Source organism: Chlorocebus sabaeus, chromosome 11 (genome assembly GCF_047675955.1).
Source record: "Chlorocebus sabaeus isolate Y175 chromosome 11, mChlSab1.0.hap1, whole genome shotgun sequence".
Lineage (NCBI taxonomy): Eukaryota > Metazoa > Chordata > Mammalia > Primates > Cercopithecidae > Chlorocebus > Chlorocebus sabaeus.
In genome coordinates this window covers 42,043,772-42,068,995 of record NC_132914.1, presented here as the reverse complement: position 1 = coordinate 42,068,995, position 25,224 = coordinate 42,043,772, and the positions used below count along the sequence as shown (strand labels likewise).

Here is a 25,224-nt window from a genome sequence, read left to right as displayed (position 1 = left end):
GTTGATTTGTTTTTAATGATTGCCTCAAAACATGTGTGCTTTCTAGGAAATCTACACTCAGCAGTGCCTTTCATTTTTTTTATCTAAGTTGATACTGATCCCCAGAGTAGGACTGATATTCATGACTGTTGTTGGATGGCTAAACATCTTTTGGATTTTAGATTCTCTGTGCTTTTGGACAGCATTTTAATACTATTGCTAGCTGACTGTTCTAAATGTGGTTACTGAAAATGTTCTAAGGAACTAGTTCCTTTCTAAGACAGAATATGTCATAAAATTATAAAATTCATGAAATTTACTCTTAGTTTTTTATATAATGTACGTACAGAGTAAAAAGTTAAGGTCCTTATGATTAAGACTAAGTCATATAAGCTTATACAGCCTATACTAATTTTTTGAATACTTTTATTTAGTTTGGAAAGTAATGCATTCAAGTTTTGAAGTTCTTATACTGAATAAAATAGTATCATTTTTTCCCCGGGTCTGCTATTTTCTGTGTATCTGACTCAGTTAGAGAATATGAAGTTAGGTTTTAACTAACCTAATGAAAGTACCCAATAAATAAATTATCTGAACTTTTTTTTACTGCCCTGTGTTGTTAGAAAATATGTGAAGCACAGTATGAGCATACTTGAAAATATGTGTGCATTTATGTTGTAATTCTTGTTAATGTCCTCATTTGTATATAGAGAAAATATACTTAATTCATAAATTGTGGATCAGACTTCAATTCTTTATTTACTAAGTATTTACTGAGTGAATAAGGATATGCATACCATCAAATCACTTACAGATGAGACTGTTTGTTTTATTAGATCTTTGGCTTTAATTAGAGTCATGAGCCAAAAAAACATGCCTTCTAGTGGGAAGTGTATACTCTGTCAATTCAAGCACATTTTCATTGTCTACTGACTAACCAAAGTAGAAAAATTTGCATAAACAAATCAAAATTAGCAGGAACATAAAAGTGTAAAATGAGGTTGTATATATTATCTGGCTGGTTTTTCCCTATTCTAAATGATAGCAAGCATATAATCTTGATCTATGACATGAGTGTCTTTTATAAATTCAGACGTATTTTAGACGAATTAAGGCATTGCATTTCACAAGGAATTACTCAGCAAATCCTTTTGAAAGATGAATAATTACCCTATGTTGTATATTGCTGTTTTCAAAACTTCATTGTTTTTCTCATATTCATAGACCATTTATACCAATATTTACTTAATATTGTTTCTGTAATTCTTCTCATTTTAAAATTTTAAATAGTTTTATTACTCTACTGTAAGTCTCACTTGCTACAAATGGAACTAATTCAGAAAAATAAATATGTAGCCATTAAAATAAAATATCTACCCATTATCAACTACATACCGTGTCACTGGTGGCAGATAAGTTGCATGTTTGGAAATACTGTTCCATATGATTGTAAATTCAGATTTTCATAAATTTAATTTTATTACAATAAAGCACAATTCAAATAGATGATTAACTAACTGAGGGCAGAAATTGCGTCAGTGTTGTTTATCCTTATTTCCCCAGCACTTAGTTCTTGGCACATAAAATGCATTCAATAAATATTGAATATGTAAATTAATGCATGAAACTTATACAGATGATCCCTGACCTAAAATAGTTTAACTTATGAGTTTTTTAATTTATGATAGGTTGCTTGGAGTATTAAATACAATTTCAACTTATGACTTTTTGACTTACAATAGGTTTATTGGAAGGTAACCACATCAAAAGTGGAGGAACAGCCATATTTACCTATTCACCCTCTATAATCCTATCACACAGTAATAATTAAATAATAATAATGCCCAAAGTTTATATGAAAATACATTATGGGCAGGCACATGCTTGTATTCCCAGTCTTCAAAACACTAATTAATATAACACATAGCATTTCTATTAAACTTTATGGAGTATATTTATAGATCAAGAAAGTTTACTGTAATGTAATTAAGAAGAAATGAGTATGAAGCAGTATAGGAGTGGGCCTGATAAAGGAGTGACAAGAGAGAAATGAAGTGAGAAGTAACAATCGAAATATATATCTATACCATAGAAACTGAGATAACCTGACGACTATGTCAAGGAAGGAAGAAAGGACTAAACTGAAAGCTAAATATAGATGGGAAAGTTGCTTCAGTGGAGTAAGCTCAGTTCCATCAAGAGTTACTTCCAAATTACCAGCCCTAGTGACCAAATTCTTCCAAAACGAATGACTCTTAACCATCCCCCGTATGGCTTTCTTCCAATAAAACTCACTTCTAAAGCTTAAATTCCAACCTGTTTTCTTTTGTCCATGCACTTAAGAAATGACATAATCAATTTTCTACATCATTTGGGTTAGAAGAAAAGACCATATAAAGCTAAAATGAGCAAAATATTCTGGACCTATTTAAAATCAGAGGTTCATCAGTTAGGGAGGTCCCTGAAGTACAAATAGACTATTTCACAAAACCTATGAGGCCTCAGTAAATGAATGCAGTCCACATCAGTTACGTGTCAGGAAGTCAATGGTTAGCTGATTTGATCAGTCGCAATTATTTTGACAGTTAAGAATGACTGTCAATAGTAACTGATATCTAAAGAAGAGGCACCACAGAGGTAGAATCATTCATAATTCAGAAATAATGCTGAACTATTACAGCTATATAAAATATTTATTTTTTGGCCCATTACCTAATAATCTAAGAGGATGGTTTGCTACTATTTTGCTGAAGGGACACTTGACCTATCAAGAAATAAACGAGTGATGGCTCATTTATCGGACTTTTTTTTTACTTATGTATATATTTATTCATTAATTTATCTCTTTCAACATTGAACTTCTGAAAAGAGGACATTTTATAAGAAAATGAAAGGAATATATGCTTCCAGGAATTTGGAGGGAAATGAGACTGAAATAAGAAGGAAGTAGATTCTGTCAACTTAAGTAGTCTGTCTGGAGGGGAAAGGTCTCTAAAAAGCATCTTGTCTCACCTTCAACTTGAAGGATGTCATCGTGCCTGGTCACAGAAGCAGGAAATATGATTCAGGTGTCAGAAGCATATAGGAAAGAACCATCCTGCCTTGGCAGGTTGGAACCTTCAGCTATGGCATACGGCTATCAAGATGGGAGTGGGAGACATGTGGATATTTTTGACAGCCACAATGGGTCAGCACCATTGGATCATATAGCAGAGTCTAAGTTAAGCCGAAAGATCCTGAAAACCAGAAGCTAATGAGGACACACTTTGTAAGGCAACTTCAGGGATTACTTTTCCTCCTGTGAGCAAGGGAAGGTACTTGAATGGTGTTGGAAGTTCTCACGATTCAGTAGACCAGACAAGAAGAATCAAGGGCTTTCAACATTTGGGAATAGTAATAAGCCTCTGGAGGAAGTATCTGAGACTCAAGATCCATAGCTCTCTTTGTATAGTAGATCCAGCATGATCTACATCTATAAAAGGGCACACACCTGAATGTGAACTGTCAGGTGACTTTGGTTAAATCCCGTAATTTCCCTCTGCCTCCATCTTTTTTTTCCCACATGTTCAATGTACTATCTACATGGCAGGATTTTTTTGAGGGTTGAATGAAGTGGTGTGTGTGAAACACAGTAGAAAGTGACATAAATAATATGTATACTTGAATATGTGAAGCATGCTGATTCATGAATGCTTTTGTCATTTATATTGGAGTGTCAACTAAGGTTGATTTCTTTCTCATGCCATAAGTCCATCCCAGGTAAGTAAGGAAGGTGCACCAGATTGTCTCCCACAGGAACTCAGGTAGGTCTTTAGAGCATCTGGAAATGGCTATTCATTGTGATAGGGAAAGGGTATATGTGAATCACACACTGCATATTAAAGGCTCTGCATAGAGGTGACACTTATCACTCCTGAGCTGGCTTAAGAGACACTTCACCTATCACGTGGCCATACCTAATGGGAAGGGCCTGGAGAATCATAATCCTAGCTTGTGACTAGAAGAGCTAAAATATTTGGTGAGCAGCACTAATGACCATCACATATGGATTCTTTCCATTTTCTACAGTGGAATGCCTTTTGCATCAAAGAAGCCTTCTAGATGTTTCTCCTATTACTAATAACACCACATCTTTCTGTATAGCTTTTAACAAACAAGTGGATTTTCTTAATTTTATGTATTCCCAGTTTCAAGGATTTGCTGGCATTAAAAATTTTAGTAGCCTTGTAGCGGAATATTCTTGTTTCTTTAAAAGAAAATAAATAACTTTATAAAATCCCTCTTTTTTTGCCAGACATTGATGAATGCTCTGACGGTTTTGTTCAATGTGACAGTCGTGCTAATTGCATTAACCTGCCTGGATGGTACCACTGTGAGTGCAGAGATGGCTACCATGACAATGGGATGTTTTCACCAAGTGGAGAATCATGTGAAGGTCAGTACAAAGAGAAGACCTAGAATTTAAGAACTTCTCTTGAACTTGAGGAATATATCATAAGCTATAAATAGAATACATTGAGCCAATGTTATTAGTGTTTTTACTATATGTTTATACAACAGTGATTGGAAATATGTTAAAATCTAACTTTTTCTTGCTAATTATGGTAATTATTGTTATTTTTAGATAATTAAAGTTTGTGACACTAACCCAGTTTTCTGTGGATTCTTGCAACTGTTAAATGGCGTTTTTAGAATGAAAAAACATGTAGTATCACGTAAATTTTTTAAAGGAAAGCATGCATACATCTGATCCAAAAACATGTAGCAAAAATACATGAGAAAAAGCAAGATAGAGGAAAAATGGGAATAGAGGAAATGCAATGATGGTGTGGTCAAGGATGACATACACAATACATGCTACTCAGGGCTATTTCTAACATGACACTTGCCTGGCAAAGTAAAAGATGTTTAGTGAGTGTTGAATGTTGGATACATAAGATATGGTCCCTGCTTCCATTAAGTTTTCAATCTAAGAGGAGTAGAAAATTCAATCAGATTATATTCAATTAGTTACCATTAATTTTGAATTATTTTGAACGAATTGACAAAGCTGCTCCTCTATAGCCTCTGTTGAAGGGGCATGATTTTTAGAAAACAGGCAGACAGAGCAAGCAGAGCCCAGTGAATAATTGCCAGGGAAACTACACGCACTGAAAGGATTTGTCATCAGAAGTCTTGGCATAGGAATGAAAAACAAAACACAACTTGAGAACTCATTAATTTCTCCATTTGTATTTACACCTTCATAGAGCCTGAGAGGATAATGGGGTTAAGATGACACAGTCAATGAAAGCTTTTGACAATCTAACCTAAAGATACTTGACACCTAAATGATAAGATGTTTTTTATCCTTGTGCCCCAAAGGATTTTCACAAAGAAACAAGTGAAACAGGCTTGGGTGATGGATGCCAAGGCTTCTAGCCTGTTTTGCCAGCAGCAGACAAGCTCTGGAGCTTGAACAGAGTATTCATCGGGATTTCCACCCAAGAATGGGAATGCTGCTGCCTTACCAGGGGCTAAAACCTGGCATTTGCATGTTACCACTTAAATATGGTCTGAAGGCTTTATCTTGCACTGGTGAATGTTCCAGAGTGAACATTTCCAGCCCTGGAAAGAATGCCAGGAACCACAGATTATAGTTTCAAGACAGATCAGACAGTGGAATTTTGTTCTTCCCTGATAAGCTAGTTTCTTTGTATTTTATAGAATTTAATTGAGATCATCTTTTTAAAAAATTATGCACATGAAGAATGAATATAAGTTGATTATAAATAATGCAAATCATACAGAAGCTTGTATATGGATTAAAGCTGAATATGCATCTTCATTTCACCTTCCCCCTTTCCCCATCTTTTCCACTCATCCTCTAGGGGTTACCTATGTTTAATTTGGGTTAGTATCCTTGCACACTTTTTTCTGTGCATCTGAATGTGAGTAGAAAAATGCACATACCTCTGTTGACTGTCTTACATTAAATTTGTAACTGAGCTCACTGTCTTTCAAATTTGTGATCACAAATCTCTAGTGGATTGTATTAGTTATCTATTGATGCCTAACAAATTACTCTCAAAACTTAGCAGCTGAAAACAGCAAACATTGTCTCACACTTGCTGTGGGTCAGGGATTTGTGCGCAGCTTAGCTGGGTGGCTCTGATTCAGAGCCTTAATGACATTGCAGTCAAGTTCTTGGCCAGGATTGTGGTCTTCTTATATTGAAGGCTTGTCTGTGGTGGTAGTGGAGGGAATGGGAATCTGTTTCCAAGGACATTCATGTGGCTATTGGCAGATCTCATCTCCTTAATACATGGGCCACTCCTCAAGGCGTGGGAGCTTGCTTTCCCTAAAGCAAACAATCCAAGAGCAGATGCCCAATATGGGAGCCATAGTTTTTTTACAACCTCATGTCAGATGTGACATTCCATCACTTCTCACACTTTACATTTGTTAGCATCAAGTCAGTAAGTCCATCCCACATTTAAGGAAGGGGATTACACAAGGGCTTGAATACTAAGTGGTGAGATCTCTGGGGCCATCTCAGAAGCTACCTACTGTAAGGGCCATCAGCACTGTCCAGCATTCCTACTTCATTTCCTTAGTTACATTCCCTTCCAACTTTCCAGTTAACAGCCATTTCACAACTTCTTAAGTCTCCTCAGACTTTGGATACTGCTTCCTTTCTCTTTATTCTCTGTCAGTGGCTTGTCTACTTAACTGAGAACACAGAAGTAGTCAAAAGCAATCTGCCTCACTTTCCACCACAACCCTTACTCGCTTATTTATTTATTTCTATATATCTGCTCATTTATTTCTGTATACCTGCTGCTTTTTCTCCCTCCTCTTTTATTGGAGGAAGTGGCCCCACTCCTATCAAATATGAAATTCGTCATTGTATCTTGCATCTCATCCTCTCTCACCTGTGTAAGGATTCTGCCCATATATTATTAACTTTCTCTTCTGTATAAGTCTTTTTCTACTGCATCATTCCTATCAGTGTTCAAAGAGTCAAGAGTAGCAGCCATCTTTGAAAACAAAACAAAAGCAAACAAAATGTAACTTCCCTTGACATTACCTGACTCTACAGACATATCTTCCAGTTTTCTGTCCCCTTCAGAACAAAATTCCTTGAAAAAATTTTCAATACTTGTTATCTCTGCCTTCTTCCTTCCAGCAACACTTTAGTCTCACTGCTCTAGCCAATGCTTTTCTTTCAAGATTACTAACAATTTCCATTTTGCCAAATTAGCTGATCAATTACTATCTCCTTGATCAACTACTCAGGCATTTGACTCAGTTGATCATTCTTTTCTCTCAAAACATAATTTTCCTCACTTGGCTTCAGGTTCACCACTCTCTCCTGGTTTTTCTCCTTTCTCCTACAGGCCTTTTTTTTTACTCTCTCAAATGCCCCAGGGCTCAGACCTTGTCGATCTTTTCTATCCATTCTTAATCTCTAAGTCAACCAGTTTCATGGCTTAAAATGCCATCTATATATCCCAAATTCAGACCTCTGCCTTGGCTACAGATTCAACATCTAGTGGCCTACTAGGTAGCTCAACCTGGACATCTAATAGACAACTCAGACCTAATATGGCTAAAACAGAACTTTTAATTTACTCTCTAAGTCCTACAGGTCCTTTAACATAGTTGTCCAGAACTACATCTTAGAGTCATTGTTTTCTTCCTTCTTTTCCTCATATCTCACATTCCATACATTAACAAATTTCACAGTTTCAACTTTCAAAATATATTCCCAGTCTAACCACCCTTTACCACTTCGGTTGTTAACGTCTTAATCTAAGTCATTACTACCTTTTGCCTGAACCACTATAACAGCCTCCAAACTGGTCTTCCTACTTCCATGCCCAATTCCCCTAGAGTCTTTTTTTTTTTTTTTTTAATAACATTCAGAGTGATTCTTTTAAAACTGAAGTTAGATCATGTTACTCCTCTGTTCACACTCCTGGAGCCTCTCCACCCCTCTCAAAGCAATATGCAAACCCTGACCATGGTTGACAAGGGCTCACATGATATGCATCCTTGGCTTTCTTGCCATTTCTAAAATATACAAAACAGATTTATTTGCATGTACTGTCCCTTTATGTGGAATGCCCTTCCCCTAGATCTTTGCAAGGTTCTTCTTTCATTTAATTCAAATTTCTTCTCAAATGGTTTCTCCTGGACAACTAATTTAAAATAGTCTCCCACCTCTGACACTCTTTCACTTACCCTGCTTCACTTTTTTTTGATAGAAATTATAAACTCACCTGAAATTATAGTATGTATTTATGTGTTTGCTTTCTTATTATCTGCTTTAGAATGTAAGCTTCAAAGGTCATAGTTTGTGTTTGCTTGTCAGCTATCATATCTCCAATGCCTAGAACAGTGTCTGACACATAGTAGATGATACATTTATTTGTCCAATGAAAAGATTGAGATAAATAATAGATAGCTAATCTCTTCATTAGAAATGCATTAGGCACATAACCTATGTTGGAATGTAGATATTAGTATGACAGATAGTGGATATATATATATAGTTAAAGTAGATATATAATAATGATCAGGATAAAACATAATTAATGCATTCATGAGTGTTCAGCCCAGAAAGTAACAAGGATAATTAAACTAAACATCAAAATAACACATTATAAATATGAAGACAGCAAAGTAGACGATTTGTCTTCATAGAAAAGGCCTTTCAAGGAAACCCACAAACATAGGAGCAGTGTAAAATCTTTTTTAAAAAAACAAAAACAAAAACACTATTCTGGAAAGATGATTCACCCATTATCTGCCAGTAAAATTTATAAAGATTATCAGAAAAACCTACTACTCTGTCAGAGGACAACATGCTCTGAAGGAATTTTTTTTTATTTTTTTATTTATTTTTTTTTAATATGAGACAGAATCTCACTGTGTCGCCCAGGCTGGAGTGCAGTGGTATGATCTCAGCTCACTGCAAGCTCCGCCTCCCAGGTTCACGCCATTCTCCTGCCTCAGCCTGCCGAGTAGCTGGGTTTACAGGTGCCCGCCACCATGCCTGGCTAAATTTTTTTGTACTTTTAATGGAGGCGGGGTTTTGACGTGTTAGCCAGGATGGTCTTGATCTCCTGACCTCGTGATCTGCCCGCCTCGGCCTCCCAAAGTGCTGGGATTACAGGCGTGAACCAGCGTGCCCGGCCTGAAGAATTTTTTTAAAAGAACACATCTGATTTATTTATATATATGTGTGTGTGTGTGTGTGTGTGTGTATATATTTTATTATTATTATAGTTTAAGTTCTAGGGTACATGTGCACAACGTGCAGGCTTGTTACATATGTATACATGTGCCATGTTGGTGTGCTGTACCCATTAACTCGTCATTTACATTAGGTATATCTCCTAATGCTATCCCTATCCCCCTACCCCCACTCCATGACAAGCCTTGGTGTGTGATGTTCCCCTTCCTGTGTCCAAGTGTTTTCATGTTCAATTCCCGCCTATAAGTGAGAACATGCAGAGTTTAGTTTTTTGTCTTTGTGACAGTTTGCTGAGAATGATGTTTTCCAGCTTCATCCATGTCCCTACAAAGGACATGAACTCATCCTTTTTTATGGCTGCATAGTATTCCATGGTGAATATGGGCCACATTTTCTTAATCCAGTCTATCACTGATGGACATTTGGGTTGGTTCCAAGTCTTTGCTATTGTGAATAGTGCCGCAATAAACATATGTGTGCATGTGTCTTTATAGCAGCATGATTTATAATCCTTTGGGTATATACTTGGTAATGGGATGGCTGGGTCAAATGGTATTTCTAGTTCTAGATCCTTGAGGAATCGCCACACTGTCTTCCACAATACTTGGGCTAGTTTACAGTCCCACCAACAGTGTAAAAGTGTTCCTGTTTCTCTACATGCTCTCCAGCACCTGTTGTTTCCTGACATTTTAATAATCGTTGTTCTAACTGGTGTGAGATGGTATCTCATTGTGGTTTTGATTTGCCTTTCTCTGATGGCCAGTGATGATGAGCATTTTTTCCTGTGTCTGTTGTCTGCATAAATGTCTTCTTTTGAGAAGTGTCTGTTCATATCCTTTGCCCACTTTTTGATAGGGTTGTTTTTTTCTCATAAATTTGTTTAAGTTCTTTGTCGATTCTGGATATTAGCCCTTTGTCAGATGAATAGATATATTTTTAAAAAAAGATTTAAAAAAACTTCTAAACATTCTCCATTTACTGCAATTTCTGTGATTTGTGGAATTGTAATGTTAGTATTTAGAAGGATTCCATTTTTAAAATATGATTATATCAGAGAAGGTGCTATTTTTTTGTTGCTGGGGGGAAGAAAGTAGACAAAGCCACAGTGGTAGCTTTACAGTTACTCTGAAGTGTAAGACTTATACTCGAAGGCATGAATAAATAACTTCACTGTGTCACTACTTTTTAGGTTACAGTTGTGTGATCTACAACATACATGTTTATAAGCTGCATTCATACAAATTGTTTGCTGTTTTGCTCATCCATTTATCTCAGAGATTTAGACATTTCATCCTGAGGTAACATGCCAGCGTCCCATTTTCCGTATCCATCCCCCATTTCCACTGTGCCTAAAACCTTATCTCTCTCTGAGACACCGTCCAGTATCTTTTTTTGCATAAATATCTTATATTTCTGCCAACATTTCCCATTATTGCTGTAATTTCTGGACAATCTTTAAGTTTGGTGAAGTTTTTTGAACTTTTGATACCAAAAAAATGAAGTTTACATGATAGTATTTTAAATAGTCTGTTCAAGCCCAACGCTGTGATTGAGAAAAGCACTTGATTTTGAGAAGAAATATAAATGTCATGCTGTGAAGGAACAAAGAGAAATTATTTGCTCTTTGGTATCAAGGAAGGCTTCTCAGAGTACCTAATATTTGCTTTAGGACTTTGCTAAGTATGATGAGATTATTGCCAAGTCGAGATAGGGAAAATGACTGCAAACAAGAAGTAACTCTAAATACTCTAAGTACTACAAAGTTTGAACCTGAGTAGAAGGACTCTTTTTGAGAAAGGAGATGATGAAAGTAATCTGCATCAAATCCACATTTTGGCCCAATTCTATTTTCTGAGCCCCAGACACACATATCCAACTACTTACTGAACAGCTCTGCTTGGAAGCCCAGAGGAAGTGCAATTCAGCCAGTCCTAAACTTCACATGTCTGCCTTTATCCCTCCCCGCTCTTCTGTTCCACAGCAAAATCTTGCTCTTCTTTCCATAAATAGCATCAGCCATATTTTCCACGCCAGAGATCTAAACATCGTTCTTGATCTCTCTTTCTTTCTAATCTTCAAAGCCAACAAATCACTATGTTGTGTTAATTCTCTCTGTTGTCTCTTTCTATGCGTCCCCACTGCTGTAACTCAGTGTGGCTTGGTACTTAAGAGCACGGACTTAGAGCATGATTGCTTCAGTTCCCATCTGGGCCTACTGGCTGTGTGGCTGTGTCACCTTGGGCAAGTTATGTAACAGTATTATGTCTCAATTTCCTGATTTATAAAGAGAGAATCATAATTTAATTATATCTTCGAGGGTGGTTGTGAAGATTAAATAAATCATTATATGAAAAGTTCTCAGAGTCTGGTACATACCAACCACTATGAGACTCTGTTTTTATTGTATGATCATCTTTTGCCTGGACTACGGAAACAGTCTATTAACTGGTCTCCTGGCTCCAAATTCTAATCCATTCAAATCTCTTTTCCAAAATGAACCCAAAGGAACCTGTCTAAAATGAAAATCAGATTGTGATTTTTTTTATTTTGTGTTTCTCTAAAATGACATTTTATTGGCTTTTTGAAAAAGTTCAACTTTCTTAACATGACCTTTCCTTAGACCCTGAGTAGCCTTCAGCTACATGCTATTTACTCTGCTCTCTTACTGAACATTCCAGTCTACCCGCACTTCTGTTTCTCCAGCACATCTTGATAGCTCTAGACGTTGGGCCTTTAAGCACACTCTTGCCTCAAAAGCACTCTAGACTACTGTTTACCTACTCTTTGCATGGCTAAATATTAATCATAGTATAATCGCCATACCTAGAGAATGTATAGACAAAAAAGATCCAGAAGAGCTACTAGTGTAATAGGAAGCAAGTAGGGAAAATTTATCAAGGAGAGGGAGAAAGTTTCGTCAAGTGCTCTGCTAGACCAAGTTACATGAAAACTGACACTGACAAATGGATTTAGTAACCTTATTTCTTCAATAATCACTCACTAAAGGAGTTATCTATATTTTTAAAGTTGGAATTTGTATATGCCATGATAGGTATACCGTGATAGGTTTTTCAAAGTAGAATACACACCTTGTATAGATAGTTAATTTGGGAATCTTGTTATAACCAAGCTACGTGTAAAAATGGGTTCCAAAATTCTATACCACCCGTTAATTGGGAAAAGTTTCTGCATTGTCAGAGTCAGTGTAGATAATGAGCAGAAAAAACAAGCTGAGTTCAAACTTACTCAAACTCCTGGGATAGCAAGAGATTGTAGTTAGTCCATTATGATGTATCTGCCCACACATTTTTTCCAGGTATAACAAGTACATGCCAACCATTGTTATGAGCAACTTTTTACTCTATTTCTTTATTATAGATGTGCTGTATTTAAATATACATATTCATCTTGTGCCTGGACATCTCTTCTTTATGCCATGCAGCAACCCTGTGGAATCTTTCTGCCTATAAGGGGGAAGAAAAGTATTATCTGATAACCCAGCTTTTATTTTAAAGTGTCAAGCAAAATAAAATGATTGCAAAAATTCAGCCATTGCCATTCATGGAATAATGTCCTTATAGTAGACTGTAAAAAAGCTATGTAGTAAGGATGTCTGTAGCGCTTGTTGTCAAATAACTATGGTTTGTTTATGTTTTTCTGGCTAATTATAATTCTTAATTCTAGAAATACTTAATGGGAGACAAGTATCAACTCACCAGATGTACCATATCATTCCGAATTGACCAAATATAAAACTAGCTAATAAAATTTAATTTTTATTACGAAGAGAAAAATTTTCTCTAATCTGAAAAAATACACATTAACCATAGTACTTAATTTTTTAAAAATATATTCTCATCTTGGCTAACAGTTTTCTTTCTGATCATAGTCTACAATAATAAGTAATATTATCCTTAACAAATCAAGCTTAATAAAGCTCTATAATCACTTTTTCGGCTATTGATCCAATTCATTAGTTTTGTTGAAATGGGAACTAGTAAAAATCAAGGCAAACAGAAAAAAAATGTCCTGTGGCTTACTTTCAGGAATACATATGTGGCAGAATTTAAGTATATAAGAAGTTTAAAATTGACAAATTTTAACTAGTCCAAGTCTTCAGTTAATGTTGAAATCGAATCATTTGATAAAGGTATTTCCTAAATTTTTAAAATTTATTTTAAAATAAACCTTATTTTTAAAATCTTCAAGGAGAATCAGTATACAGCGCCCTAGTTAAAAGCTATACATTCCAGCTTGTCTCTAACCCACTTCTGCCATGATTTAATTCTTTCTTTCTTGACCTTTACTCAGAGGAAACTGATGAAATGGGAAATAACTGCTTATTGCCATTCATACCACATCTCTGAAATGTATTTTGGCTTGTGACCTTTAAATTACAGGGGTAAATAAAAGTGAATCCCATCTCCTCTTATGGACCTGATCTGTGGGTCACGATATGTTTGCTTTTTCATCTGTATGAAAATGCTTTAGGCTGTAATGGCCATGAAATAGGTGATGTCAGGTGAAGTATGGGCAATTGCCAACTGAGTCAGGCAGGGGACAAAATGATAATCTGAAATGGAAAAGTTAAGAAGTAGTGGATTCTTTGTGAGAGAGATGGTAATTGCTGATGATTATTTGCCCTTCCGTGGTTGAGAGCCAAAGTCTAAGGACCGTATGAAAATACCTGGAATGCAAGGGAAGATCACCTAGGCAGAACAATGGAAAGAGCTTCATGGAGGGGGGCAGGTGCAGCTGCGAGAATAAGGTTTGATATTGCATAAAATGCTGCAGGGATCTCATGACATTTCATCTCCCACTAAGAAGGGATTTTTCTGTAATCACCAGTTTAACACTGGGGATGATATCCCCATTAAAGTATCATAGGCACTTTTAGAATTTCCACTGTTAAAGTGTTTTTATTTGGTAAATTGAGTCATATTCTTACTCTCAAAAATATAAATGTTTCATAAAGCCTAATGGTATTTACATAGATATAAAAGTTGAAATTCTAGCCAAGGTTACCCGATTTTTTAAATCAAACATGATAATATTTTCCTGTGAAATCCCCAGATCATTAACATTGCTTTAGTCAACATTTAATCACAAATGCAAACCAGTAAGATGAAAATTAATTTACAGTTGAATACTTTATGTCAGGAGACAACTGACCTGATTGCAGTTGTTTGAAACTGCACATATTCTAAGCACATTGCATGCCGTTTTTTCTTGTCTATAGATATTGATGAGTGTGGGACCGGGAGGCACAGCTGTGCCAATGATACCATTTGCTTCAATTTGGATGGCGGATATGATTGTCGATGTCCTCATGGAAAGAACTGCACAGGGGACTGCATCCATGATGGAAAAGTTAAGCACAATGGTCAGATTTGGGTTTTGGAAAACGACAGGTGCTCTGTGTGCTCATGTCAGGTTGGTATAAATAAAAAACTTTAATCAATTTTATTCAGTTGTAATTTGCATATGTTTTAAGTGTGTATGTGGTTTGATGAGTTTTGACAATGTGTACATCCACTTAACTACCAGCACAATTAATATAACAGAACATTTCCATTAGCCCAAATGTTAGTCCCACAACCCTAGATCTAGGCAAAAATTGCATCCAGTCCCTATTGATTAAATTTGTATTTTCTAGAGCCTCATATAAATGGAGTTATATAGTACATACTATATTGTGTCTGGCTTCTTTCTCTCAACATTACGTTTTTGAGATTCATTCATATTGTTACATATATCTGTAATCCATTTCTTTTTAATGCTGAATATTATTTCATTGTATGGATATACCAATGTGTTTATGTATCCACATGTTGATAAAATTTTATTACTAACCGTGCTAATTTTTTCCTAGTCACAATATCATGTTTGAATTACTGCATAAATAAAGTCAGAATGAACATGCTATTATGCAAGAGTGAAAAATATTTATTTGGTCTATATTTCAGTTTTAGATAGGTATTCTGTTATGTGTACCTAGTTATAATGAATGCTCAAATTATTTTCAGATGAATAATATTATGTACCAAAAACTCAGCTGTCATAAAAGAAATTGATAACAGTTTATACAAAAACATAGGTGTTAAATACTCCAGAAATTTAGTAATATGTATTTTATTAACTATGAAATGTTAAAACACATGCCCTCAAACAAAACAAAATTTAGTTAGTATGCAACTTACCATACTAATATACAAATATATACTTACATATAAATGAAGACATTTATATACACAGTGGTTATCATTTTATGCTGGTCATTTCTGAAAAAAATATTTTCTGGTCATTTGAGGAGTAGTATGTGGAAAGGAAATTGAAAATCCCCCAGCTTAGGTAATTTCTTTGTGTTAGCTAAAAAAAGAAATGTTAAAGAAAATTTGTTATATTGGATAAGCAGTGTGAATTATTTCAACTTCCAAGTCACCATCTGAAATATATGTGTGTGTGTGTGTGTATGTGTTATTGTATTGAGCAATGGAGGTTTTTGGTAACTGCTTTTTTTCTTTTTCATACAGAATGGATTCGTTATGTGTCGACGGATGGTCTGTGACTGTGAGAATCCGACAGTTGATCTTTTTTGCTGCCCTGAATGTGACCCAAGGCTTAGTAGTCAGTGCCTCCATCAAAATGGGGAAACTTTGTACAACAGTGGTGACACCTGGGTCCAGAATTGTCAACAGTGCCGCTGCTTGGTAAATTTAACTACATGAAGTGGAAAGAAAATTTAGGCCCAGAATCTAAATAGGGAACAAACCCTGCCCTCCCCATTTGCCAATACCTAGCACCAGGCCACAGTGTTGACAGTTATAAAAAGTGAGCCTGGTTAGGATGATGAGGTGATAGTTACACGATCACAACCCAAGAAGGAATATTCTGAGGTAGATGTGGCACAAGGTGTTGAATAGTCTTTCACTGACAGTAATGTCTCTTTCAGAAGTGTCTCCATAGCTCAAAAGAAGAAAAGACTCTCTTAGCTTCCCCATTCCTATCTTTAGGCTAACTTAAAGACAATTATTGATAGAATAACGGCATTCATGAAAAAAAAATTCTTTTTCCAAGTAGAACTTTTGTTAACCCATTTATATCAGCCATGTTTAGACTTAAAAAACAAAACAACCCCCCCCCACACACACAACCAAAACCGTTTATTTCCTTCTAAAGACTGTTATTTTCAATGCTTCTAGTGGGCACCTTGTTTTGGATATGCAATAAATATATATTAGAATTGAATTTCTGTATATATTTATAAAACTTTTACTAGAAACAATAAGTAAGAAGAAAGTAATGATTTGTTAAAGCCTTTCTTCAGTGGAACGAATTTCTTGTTTCTTTCTAGTGGTGTAAATGAAAAGGAAAATTGGTCTATGTGTCTTTATAGCAGAAACTTTCACAGAAGATGCTACTTTTAAAGTTATGGCCAGTTTCTTTCTATTTGTGTGAGGTTATTTTTAAGGCAAAGCTTTTTTGTTCCTTCCTTTTTATACTTCCAACCCAAAAATCAATGGAAAGACCAAGGTCAGTTTCTGTGCCTGAAGGCTGCTTTCATCTCCCAAACCATGAGATTCAGAATTATGAAGAAAATAGGAAACAGGTGGGAACCACATTTTTAAAAAGATCCAATTCACACTATTTTCCTGTGTGGAATTAAAAAGGAGTGAAATCAATTCCTAGGGTTTTTTGTTTATTTTGTTTTTGTTTTTGTTTTCCAAAGTCTCTACACTGAAAAATATATAAATGAACAAAGAAAAACCATCATATTCCCTTCATATTTTAGTTTATTTTCTTTTAAATGAACAAAACATTCTTTATGCATAAAGGAATGAATAACGGCTTAGAAAAAATAGCAGAAGAATGAAAAAGGTATCACATGGGCAAATACATTAAATAAAAACCTCTCTCCTTTGTCATGGGAAAGATAGGGGCATGCACATTTTATTGTTTTAAGATAAGTGATTTTTCCTTTTGTTTTATTGGTGTTATTTAAATCCTGAAGATTGTTTCAAAATCAAGCTGCAATACAGAACTCATCATTCTGATAGGGCTTTTGTATTAATATATTCCCTAAAAGATTCATGAGCTTTGTAGATCTAAGTTTAAGTATCAGTCAAATAAATTGAGTATTCAGTAAACCCTGTGCTCATCTGCTTTTTCCTGGCCTCCCTCCATTTCCTCCTCCCTCTCCCTCTGCCCTTGCACATCTGTTTTCCTTATAGCAAGGGGAAGTTGATTGTTGGCCCCTGCCTTGCCCAGATGTGGAATGTGAATTCAGTATTCTCCCAGAGAATGAGTGCTGCCCGCGCTGTGTCACAGACCCTTGCCAGGCCGACACCATCCGCAATGACATCACCAAGACTTGCCTGGACGAGATGAATGTGGTTCGCTTCACCGGGTCCTCTTGGATCAAACATGGCACTGAGTGTACTCTCTGCCAGTGCAAGGTAAACCCCATTACATTTAAATAGTGAGCACTTTGCCAGCTGCACCCAGGGCTCATAGATAATAATGTGCTCGACCTGACAATGGGAAGGTTTTTTTTTTCTGTTTATTTTTCAAACATAGATGGGAGGAACGCCACTCAGCTCTATTAGTTCCAAGGCTGTCATGGGCATCCCTCTGATGTATATTCAAGGACAGTGCATGTACTGAAACCAGAATGATCCGTTATTTATATCACCAGAATAGAAACAAGCTACTTAAATTGTCCTAAGTATCTAACTGTACACATCTTTTAAAAAAGCTGAAACAACAAACCTCATGTTTCTTCTTTCATGATAGGAGACAATATTGTTTTATTGATTTTTAGCTGGTTCTTTTACAAGGTCCGTAAGATACATAAGCGAAGTAGATTTATTACATTTTCCAAGGTGGAAATCAATGTGGCAAAGATGGGCGTATTTCTTGGTTTGTTATGATCAGTTACATTGAGTTGAAAACTTTAAGATCTGTTTTTTACCATATTTTATTCATACAGTTGGAGAAAAACCATTAGAAAGCTCTTTCTCCTTATTCTCATTGGAAAATAGAGCTCTGTGCCTTTTGCTTCAATGAGAGCACAAATACAATGAATGTAGGCAGAGTATATAGAGTTTGTAGATTAGTGACAATGTTGGAAGCATTCTAATTTGATTATTATTTCTATATAAATTTAATCTTGTGGCCATTATGCTTTATAGTCATAATTTTGTAATTAACACTGAAACTAAATAAATAACCTGAAGGCTTAACAGTAACAACCAAATAGCAGACGTATCAGATTTTTCTCAGCATAACATAGCCAGATATCTGTAACTGCTCTGATTTTTTTAAGTGAGCATTTCCATTTTGTAATTTTTATCCTACGGAGCAATTTAATTCAGATTCACTTATTACAAATTCTTACCAGAGTAGGTTGAAGTAACAGGACAAAGAAATATAAAATGCTTTAAGCTTTGAGATGCCATTTTTATCTATTTCAAGCTCAAATTTCTAGTTCTTTCAATCAAAGCAATTTGTCAATCAAGCAAAGCTTTTTGAGTGAACATTTACTGCTGTTTTTATGAAATGCATTAGCAAATTTTAAAGTTACTATTACTAAAAGTTACTAAGAATGTATATGCAATGTTCCTTTAATATATATTTAATATGTGTATATTCAATAGTGCATATCTCGAAACTTAGCACTAATGACTAACAGGGAAATACTTTCTGACATTTAATTACCAAATAGAGTTGAGTCCTCTTACACCCTTAATCTTTCTGTGAGATTATTCTTCTGAGCAATAGTGACAAAAATATATATTGAGTGATGAACAAAAATGAAATGTAGCACAGAAGTTATTCACAGTAAGAAAAATGCATATAGTAATAGGCAGGAAAACAACACAGACTGTTTTCTGGGGTAAAGAATTTGAATGAGCTTGTCATTCACTGCCTTATAAACAACTACTATAATCTCTCAGCTCTTGATAGGAATATATTCCAGAAAGTGTATTTTGATATTAAAGTCATTTCTTCCTGTCAGATAAGTACTGATTTGCAGAAGTTAGTATTAGATACTATTTTCTTTATCTCTTATATGAGATATGAGTCATAAAATATGCTCAGTTTTGTCAAATTTATCTCAAATACTAATTTTATTACATTTATTTTGTGTTATTTTGAAAATAAAGTTTATGCAAAACAGGCTTCAGATATTGCCTTAGAGGTAAGCATTCTTCACAATTTAGTGCTTTGAAAGCACTATTTTATTTATTACATCTCCATTCTACTCCCCTCTGAGTTATTTGTTTTTAATTGATAAATACACACTGTGTGGGGCATTGTGCTAGTACCAGGTATATAATGATAAGCAAAACCAGACAGAGTCAGCCCTGGGAGTTATTCTCTATCAGCTTATTATCTGGTACTCTGTTGTTCAATATGCTAGTCAGTAGCCACGTGTGGCTATTTAAATTTTAATTAAAATTAAATAATATGAAAAATTTAATTTCTTAGTTACACTAGCCACATTTCAATTGCACAATAGCCACATATGGCTACTGGCTGTCATATTAGATAGCACACTGTGTTAGGCCGTTCTTGCTTAGATGTAAAGAAATACTTGAGACTGGGTAATTTACAAAGAAAAGGGGTTTAATTGGCTTACAGTTCTGCAGGCTGTATGGGTAACAGTACCAGGGTCTGCTTCCGGGGAGGCCTCAGGAAGCTTCTACTCATGTGGAAGGCGAAGCAGGAGTGGGCACTTCACATGGCAGAAGTGGGAACGAGAGAGAGAGAGAAAGTTGGTGGGTAGGTGCCACACATTTTAAAATGACCAGATCTCGTGAGAACTCACTATGGTGAGAACAGCACCTAGGGGATAATGCTAAGCCATTCAAGAGAAATCTGCCCTTATGTTCCAAACACCTCCCACCAGGCTCCACCTCCAGGATTAGGGATTACAATTCAACATGAGATTTGCATGGGGACAAATATCCAAACTATATCACACACACAGAAAACATTTCTGTTATCACAAAATGTTTTCTTGGACAGGCCTGGTCTAGTGGTCAAGAATGTAGTCTCTGGATCAGGCTGCCTGGATTCAAAGCCTGGTCAACCTCACTAACTATGTGACCTCAGGGGACATTCATTAATCTGTCTGTAGCTCAGTTTGCTGTCCTTAAAAATGGGAAAAATAATAGTACCTACTTGGGAATTGTAATAGTGTCTACTTGAGAGGGTTACTCTTAAGAATTAAGTGACATGATCCATGCAAAAATTTCATACAGTGCTCAACACATAGTAAGCACTCAATAAATGTTGGCTGAGGAGTAACTCCTCAGTACATGAGATCTAAGAATTAGGAGCTAGTTGGGTAGAAAAGGATAAGTTTTCTTTTCTCTTTTTAAAGGTGTCTTCAAATTTAATTTTCTTAGGTTAAAGGAAAAAAGCTTTCTCCACTCAAAAGTTAAACTCTTGAGTCAAAAATGAATTCAGAAGTTCTCCTTTTCGAAATCTTCTAGAGAAGCACACTTTGGTTAGAACACTTTGAGCTTCAAACAACAAAGAGGGAGGTATCCAATTGAGAAATAAGGAGGAAGAAGGGGTTAGGGAGTCCTTTCCTAAATAGACAATCACTGAGCAGGAAACTGAAAATCAGAAACCAGGGAGCTACTTTAACTCCTAGGGAGACTCTAGATACAATGCTACAGTTTAGATACAATGCTACAGTTATTGAGGTATGGAAGAAATTGGAGTTTTGTAAAGCGATCAAGATTCTCACTTCCTAAATGTTGCCTTCATCTATCAAAAGCTACAAACTTGAAGTTGTGCCAGTGGACCTCTGTTCTAACATTAGAATAGATAACTAGATCTATGGAAAAAATACCTATAAATGGGCAATATTATAATAAAGCTTTTGATATATGATCAGGACTTTGCAAATCAATGGAGGAAAAAATTATTTCACAAATAATGGAATGACTAAATAACAATTTGAGGGAAATAACACGCAGCTATAAAAATTATGTTACATATCAAAACAAATTCCTCATGGAAAAAGTGTTAAGTATTAAAATAAATTAAAATAAAGAAAATATAATTAAATATTTATCAAAATTCTATAAGGAGATACTTTTTAAAATTTATCAATGATAAAATATAACTGAAAGAAAAGATTAGTGCTTCTATAGATACATAAAATTAGCAAAAAAAAAAACAAACAAACAAAGTCACAACTACAGACTGAAAAAATAGCTTCAGCAGATTTGGTTTATGTGTTAGATTAAAAACAAAAACATTAATAAGAAAAGTACTTGCTGCTGGGTGCGGTGGCTCATACCTATAATCCCAGCTGCTCAGAAGGCCCACTTGAGCTTAGGCGTTCAAGGCTGCAGTCAGCCATGATCATGCCACTGCACTCTAGCTTGGGTGACAAAGTAAGACCTTGCCCCTAAAGGTTTTTTAAAAAGCAATTATTTCCCCCATAAATAAATCTGCAAAGGATAAACAACTCACTAAAAAAGTACACCTACTAAAATAAAAGAGGAAATCATTGAGCCTTTAAATAAGTGAACCTTAATTGTAAACTAAAATAATAAATAATTATTTTCATATACTATAGCAAAAAAGTTTCTCATAATAATTTCTAATGCTGACAGAGATATACTGGAATTATTATTTTTGTGTGCTGTTAATATCATTAAGAAATACACAATGCAACACACTATCCCCACCCCCCATACACACACACAAATATATTGTTCTCTTTAATCCCAGGTCTGAGAATCTAACCTAAAGAAATAATCTAAAGTATAAAACAAGCTATATACATGCCAATATACATCTCAACATTATTATACAGAAGTAAGGAAGAAACTAAAATATCCAACAATAGAACAGTTAAATAAATTATAGTAACTTCGTGTACAATGCAATTATATGATATGTTATACTTATATAATGTATTCTAATTATGTATTAGAAGATTATATGTTATTATGCAGCTGTTGAAGTGATCACAATGCTTATAATAAAAATTAAGATAAAAATATTATGTATAATTATATATTCACTTTAACTACAAAAAGTTTGAAAATAAAGGAAATGGACTCCTTTAAAACATACTGAAATACTGACAGTAATAGGATTAAAAAAATATAAGTGTAGCTGAAAATTAAAAGTTGACTGTCTTCTAACCTTGATTCTCAAAGGTTAGCATGAAGAGTGGCAAGGACTTCTTTAACAATAAATATAGCCAAAAATAGCAAGGTCTTAAGGAAACTTATTTTACTGTGTCACTATATAAAAATAATTATTTTATGAGTTTTGATAGTAGGTGCTTATTATTCCTAGTAGTCAGACTGAGTTTCAGTGAGTCAGTTTTATTTTCATTGTTATCAAGGTAATATTATAGTGAAATTCACAGTTAAGTATATAGTTTGATGAGTTTGATAAATCAAAATACAGAATATATCCAACAGAATATATCCAACACTCTAGAGAGCACCTTTGGATCCCCTTTCAGTAACACCTACTTTCAGTAGGCAACTTTAATTTTATTTATTTATAATAAATTCATTTTGCCTTTATAAAATGTCATATAAATTGAATTACACAGTTTGTACTCATTTATGTCTTCTGTGAATTGACCATTTTATTGCTACGTAATGTCCCTCCTTATCTCTAGCAAGGCTTCTCGACTTGAAATTAATTTTGTCTGATATTTATTTAGCCACACAGTGTATTGTTTTGTTCATCTACTTCTAATCTATCAACGGTTTTATATTTAAAGTGTATTTTTAATAGATAATGTATTGTTCTTATTTTTCACCCAGTGTGAAAATCTGTTATTAAAGTGTTTTGTTTATTTACATTTAATGTAATTAATGACACTGATGGATTTAGGACTACTATTTTGTCATTTGTTTTCTATTTGTCCCATCTATATTTTATACACTTATTTATCCATTCCTGCCTTCTTTTTCTTTAATAACATTTTTATTTTATTTAAATTGTTCTATTGGATTTTAAACTATAACTTTCATATTATTATTTTATTTGTTGTCCTAAGGATTATACTATATATCATTAACTTGTTATATTATAATTAGATATAGTATTATACTACTCATATAAAATATAAGAACTTTGCGAGAGTATAATTTTATCTGCACAGCTTTTGTGCTAAAACAGTAATATATTTTACAACTCTGTTCACTATTAATCCTACAGTTCCATGTTATTATTTTTGCTTTAGTAAGTCTTATGTCTCTTAAAGAAATTAAGAAAAGAAAAATGGTATATTTTATATTTATTCACATGTAGTAATTGCTCCTTTTTCCACAAGGGATATGTGTTCCAAGACTCCAAGTGGATGCCTGAAACCACAATAGTACTGAACCTTATTAAACCCTATATATACTATGTTTTTTTCTATACATATGTACAGTAAAATTTAATTTACATTAGGTACAGTAAGAGATTGACAACAATAGCTAATAATAAAATATAATAATTATAATATAATAAAAATTATGTGAATGTGATCTCTCTCTCTCTCTCTCTCTCTCTTTCTCTCTCAGAATGTTTTATCATACATTTTACTCATTTGTTTGGGCTACAGTTGACCATAGGTAACTGAAACTGTGGAAAGATAAACTGCAGATAAGGGAAGACTACCATATTTACCATTTCTGGTACTCTTCATTTCCTCTTACATATTGGAGTCTCCATGTGGTTACATTCACTTCAGCTTGAGTAACACTCCTTAGCATTTTCCTTATTGCAGGTGTGCTAGTAACAAGTTCTTTCAACTCTTAATTTATCTGAAAATGTCTTTATATTTCAAGAGTATTTTCACTGGATATAGAATTCAGGATTGACAGATTTGTTTCCAGAACTTTAAAGGTGATATTCTATTATTTTCTAGTTTCCATTGTTTCTGATACAGTGATCATTTGTTTTTTTATTCCCTTGTATGCAGTATTTCTTTTTTCCCCCACTTTTTCCTTTCATGATTCTCTATCTTTGTTTTTAGTAGTTTGACTATGATGCACGTAGGTCTGATCTCTTTTTTTAGTCTTTATTTTCTTTGGTGTTTGCTGGGCTTTTTGAATATCTAAGTTGATGTCATTTCACTAAACTTGAGAAAAGTTGAGCCACTGTTTTTTCACATATTTTGTCTGCCACATCTTTTTCTCTCATAGTTTTCTGAGACTCCAGTTAAACATTTGTTTAGATGGTTTAATTATCCTAAAAGTCACTAAAGCTCTATTTTTATTTCAATATTTTTGTCTTTGTTTTATGGACTGGATAATTTCTATTGCTTTGTCTTCAAATTTACTGACTTTTTCTTCTGCCATCTCTAATCTGCTATTAGGTTCGTCTAGTGAATCTTTTCATTTCAGATATTGCATTTTTCAGTTCCAGAATTTCCACTTAATTTTTAATAGTTTAATTTCTCTGCCAGGCTTTACTATTTGTTCATTCACTATGGCCATATCTTTTTACATTTTTGAGCAAATTTATGATAGATACTTTCCAGTCTTTGCTAATTACAACATGTGGATCATCTTTGAGTTATTTTCCATTCACTACTTTTTCTCTTCATTAGGAGCCACATTTTCCTGTTTTTCTTCACATGTCTATTAATTTTTATAATATATCGGATATGATGGATGATACGTTTTATAGACCATAGGTTCCATTGGCTTCTTGTGAAAACTGTTTCTGTTCTAGCAGGTTGTAAATTATTGGCCAATAACCTGGTACTTATTAAAGGTTGGCTTTACACCAGTTAGGAAGGTCTGTTTCAAATTTACCTTTAGTTTTAGCGTGAATCTCTTAATCTGTAGGTATTGTTTTACTCCTAATCATGGCCCTTTTGAGCCTTCAATTGAAAGTTTGAATTGTTTGTTTGGTTTTTTCCTTGTATGTTTGGTTGATGTATAGTGGTTGCACATATTTATGGGGTACAGAGTGATATTTTGATACATATGTACAGTGTGTAATGATCAGGGCAATTA

The 25,224-nt window shown here is 34.5% G+C and overlaps 1 protein-coding gene across 1 annotated transcript in view; it reads left to right on the top strand.

The window, feature by feature from the left end:
- Positions 1-25,224, top strand: part of NELL2 (neural EGFL like 2) — a 351,416-nt gene that overhangs the window by 321,399 nt on the left and 4,793 nt on the right. The window contains exons 17-20 of the mRNA XM_073020642.1: positions 4,274-4,414; positions 14,460-14,653; positions 15,754-15,930; positions 17,452-17,676. Of these exons, the coding sequence (XP_072876743.1) occupies positions 4,274-4,414; positions 14,460-14,653; positions 15,754-15,930; positions 17,452-17,676 (737 nt within the window). The remainder of the gene's footprint in view (positions 1-4,273; positions 4,415-14,459; positions 14,654-15,753; positions 15,931-17,451; positions 17,677-25,224) is intronic.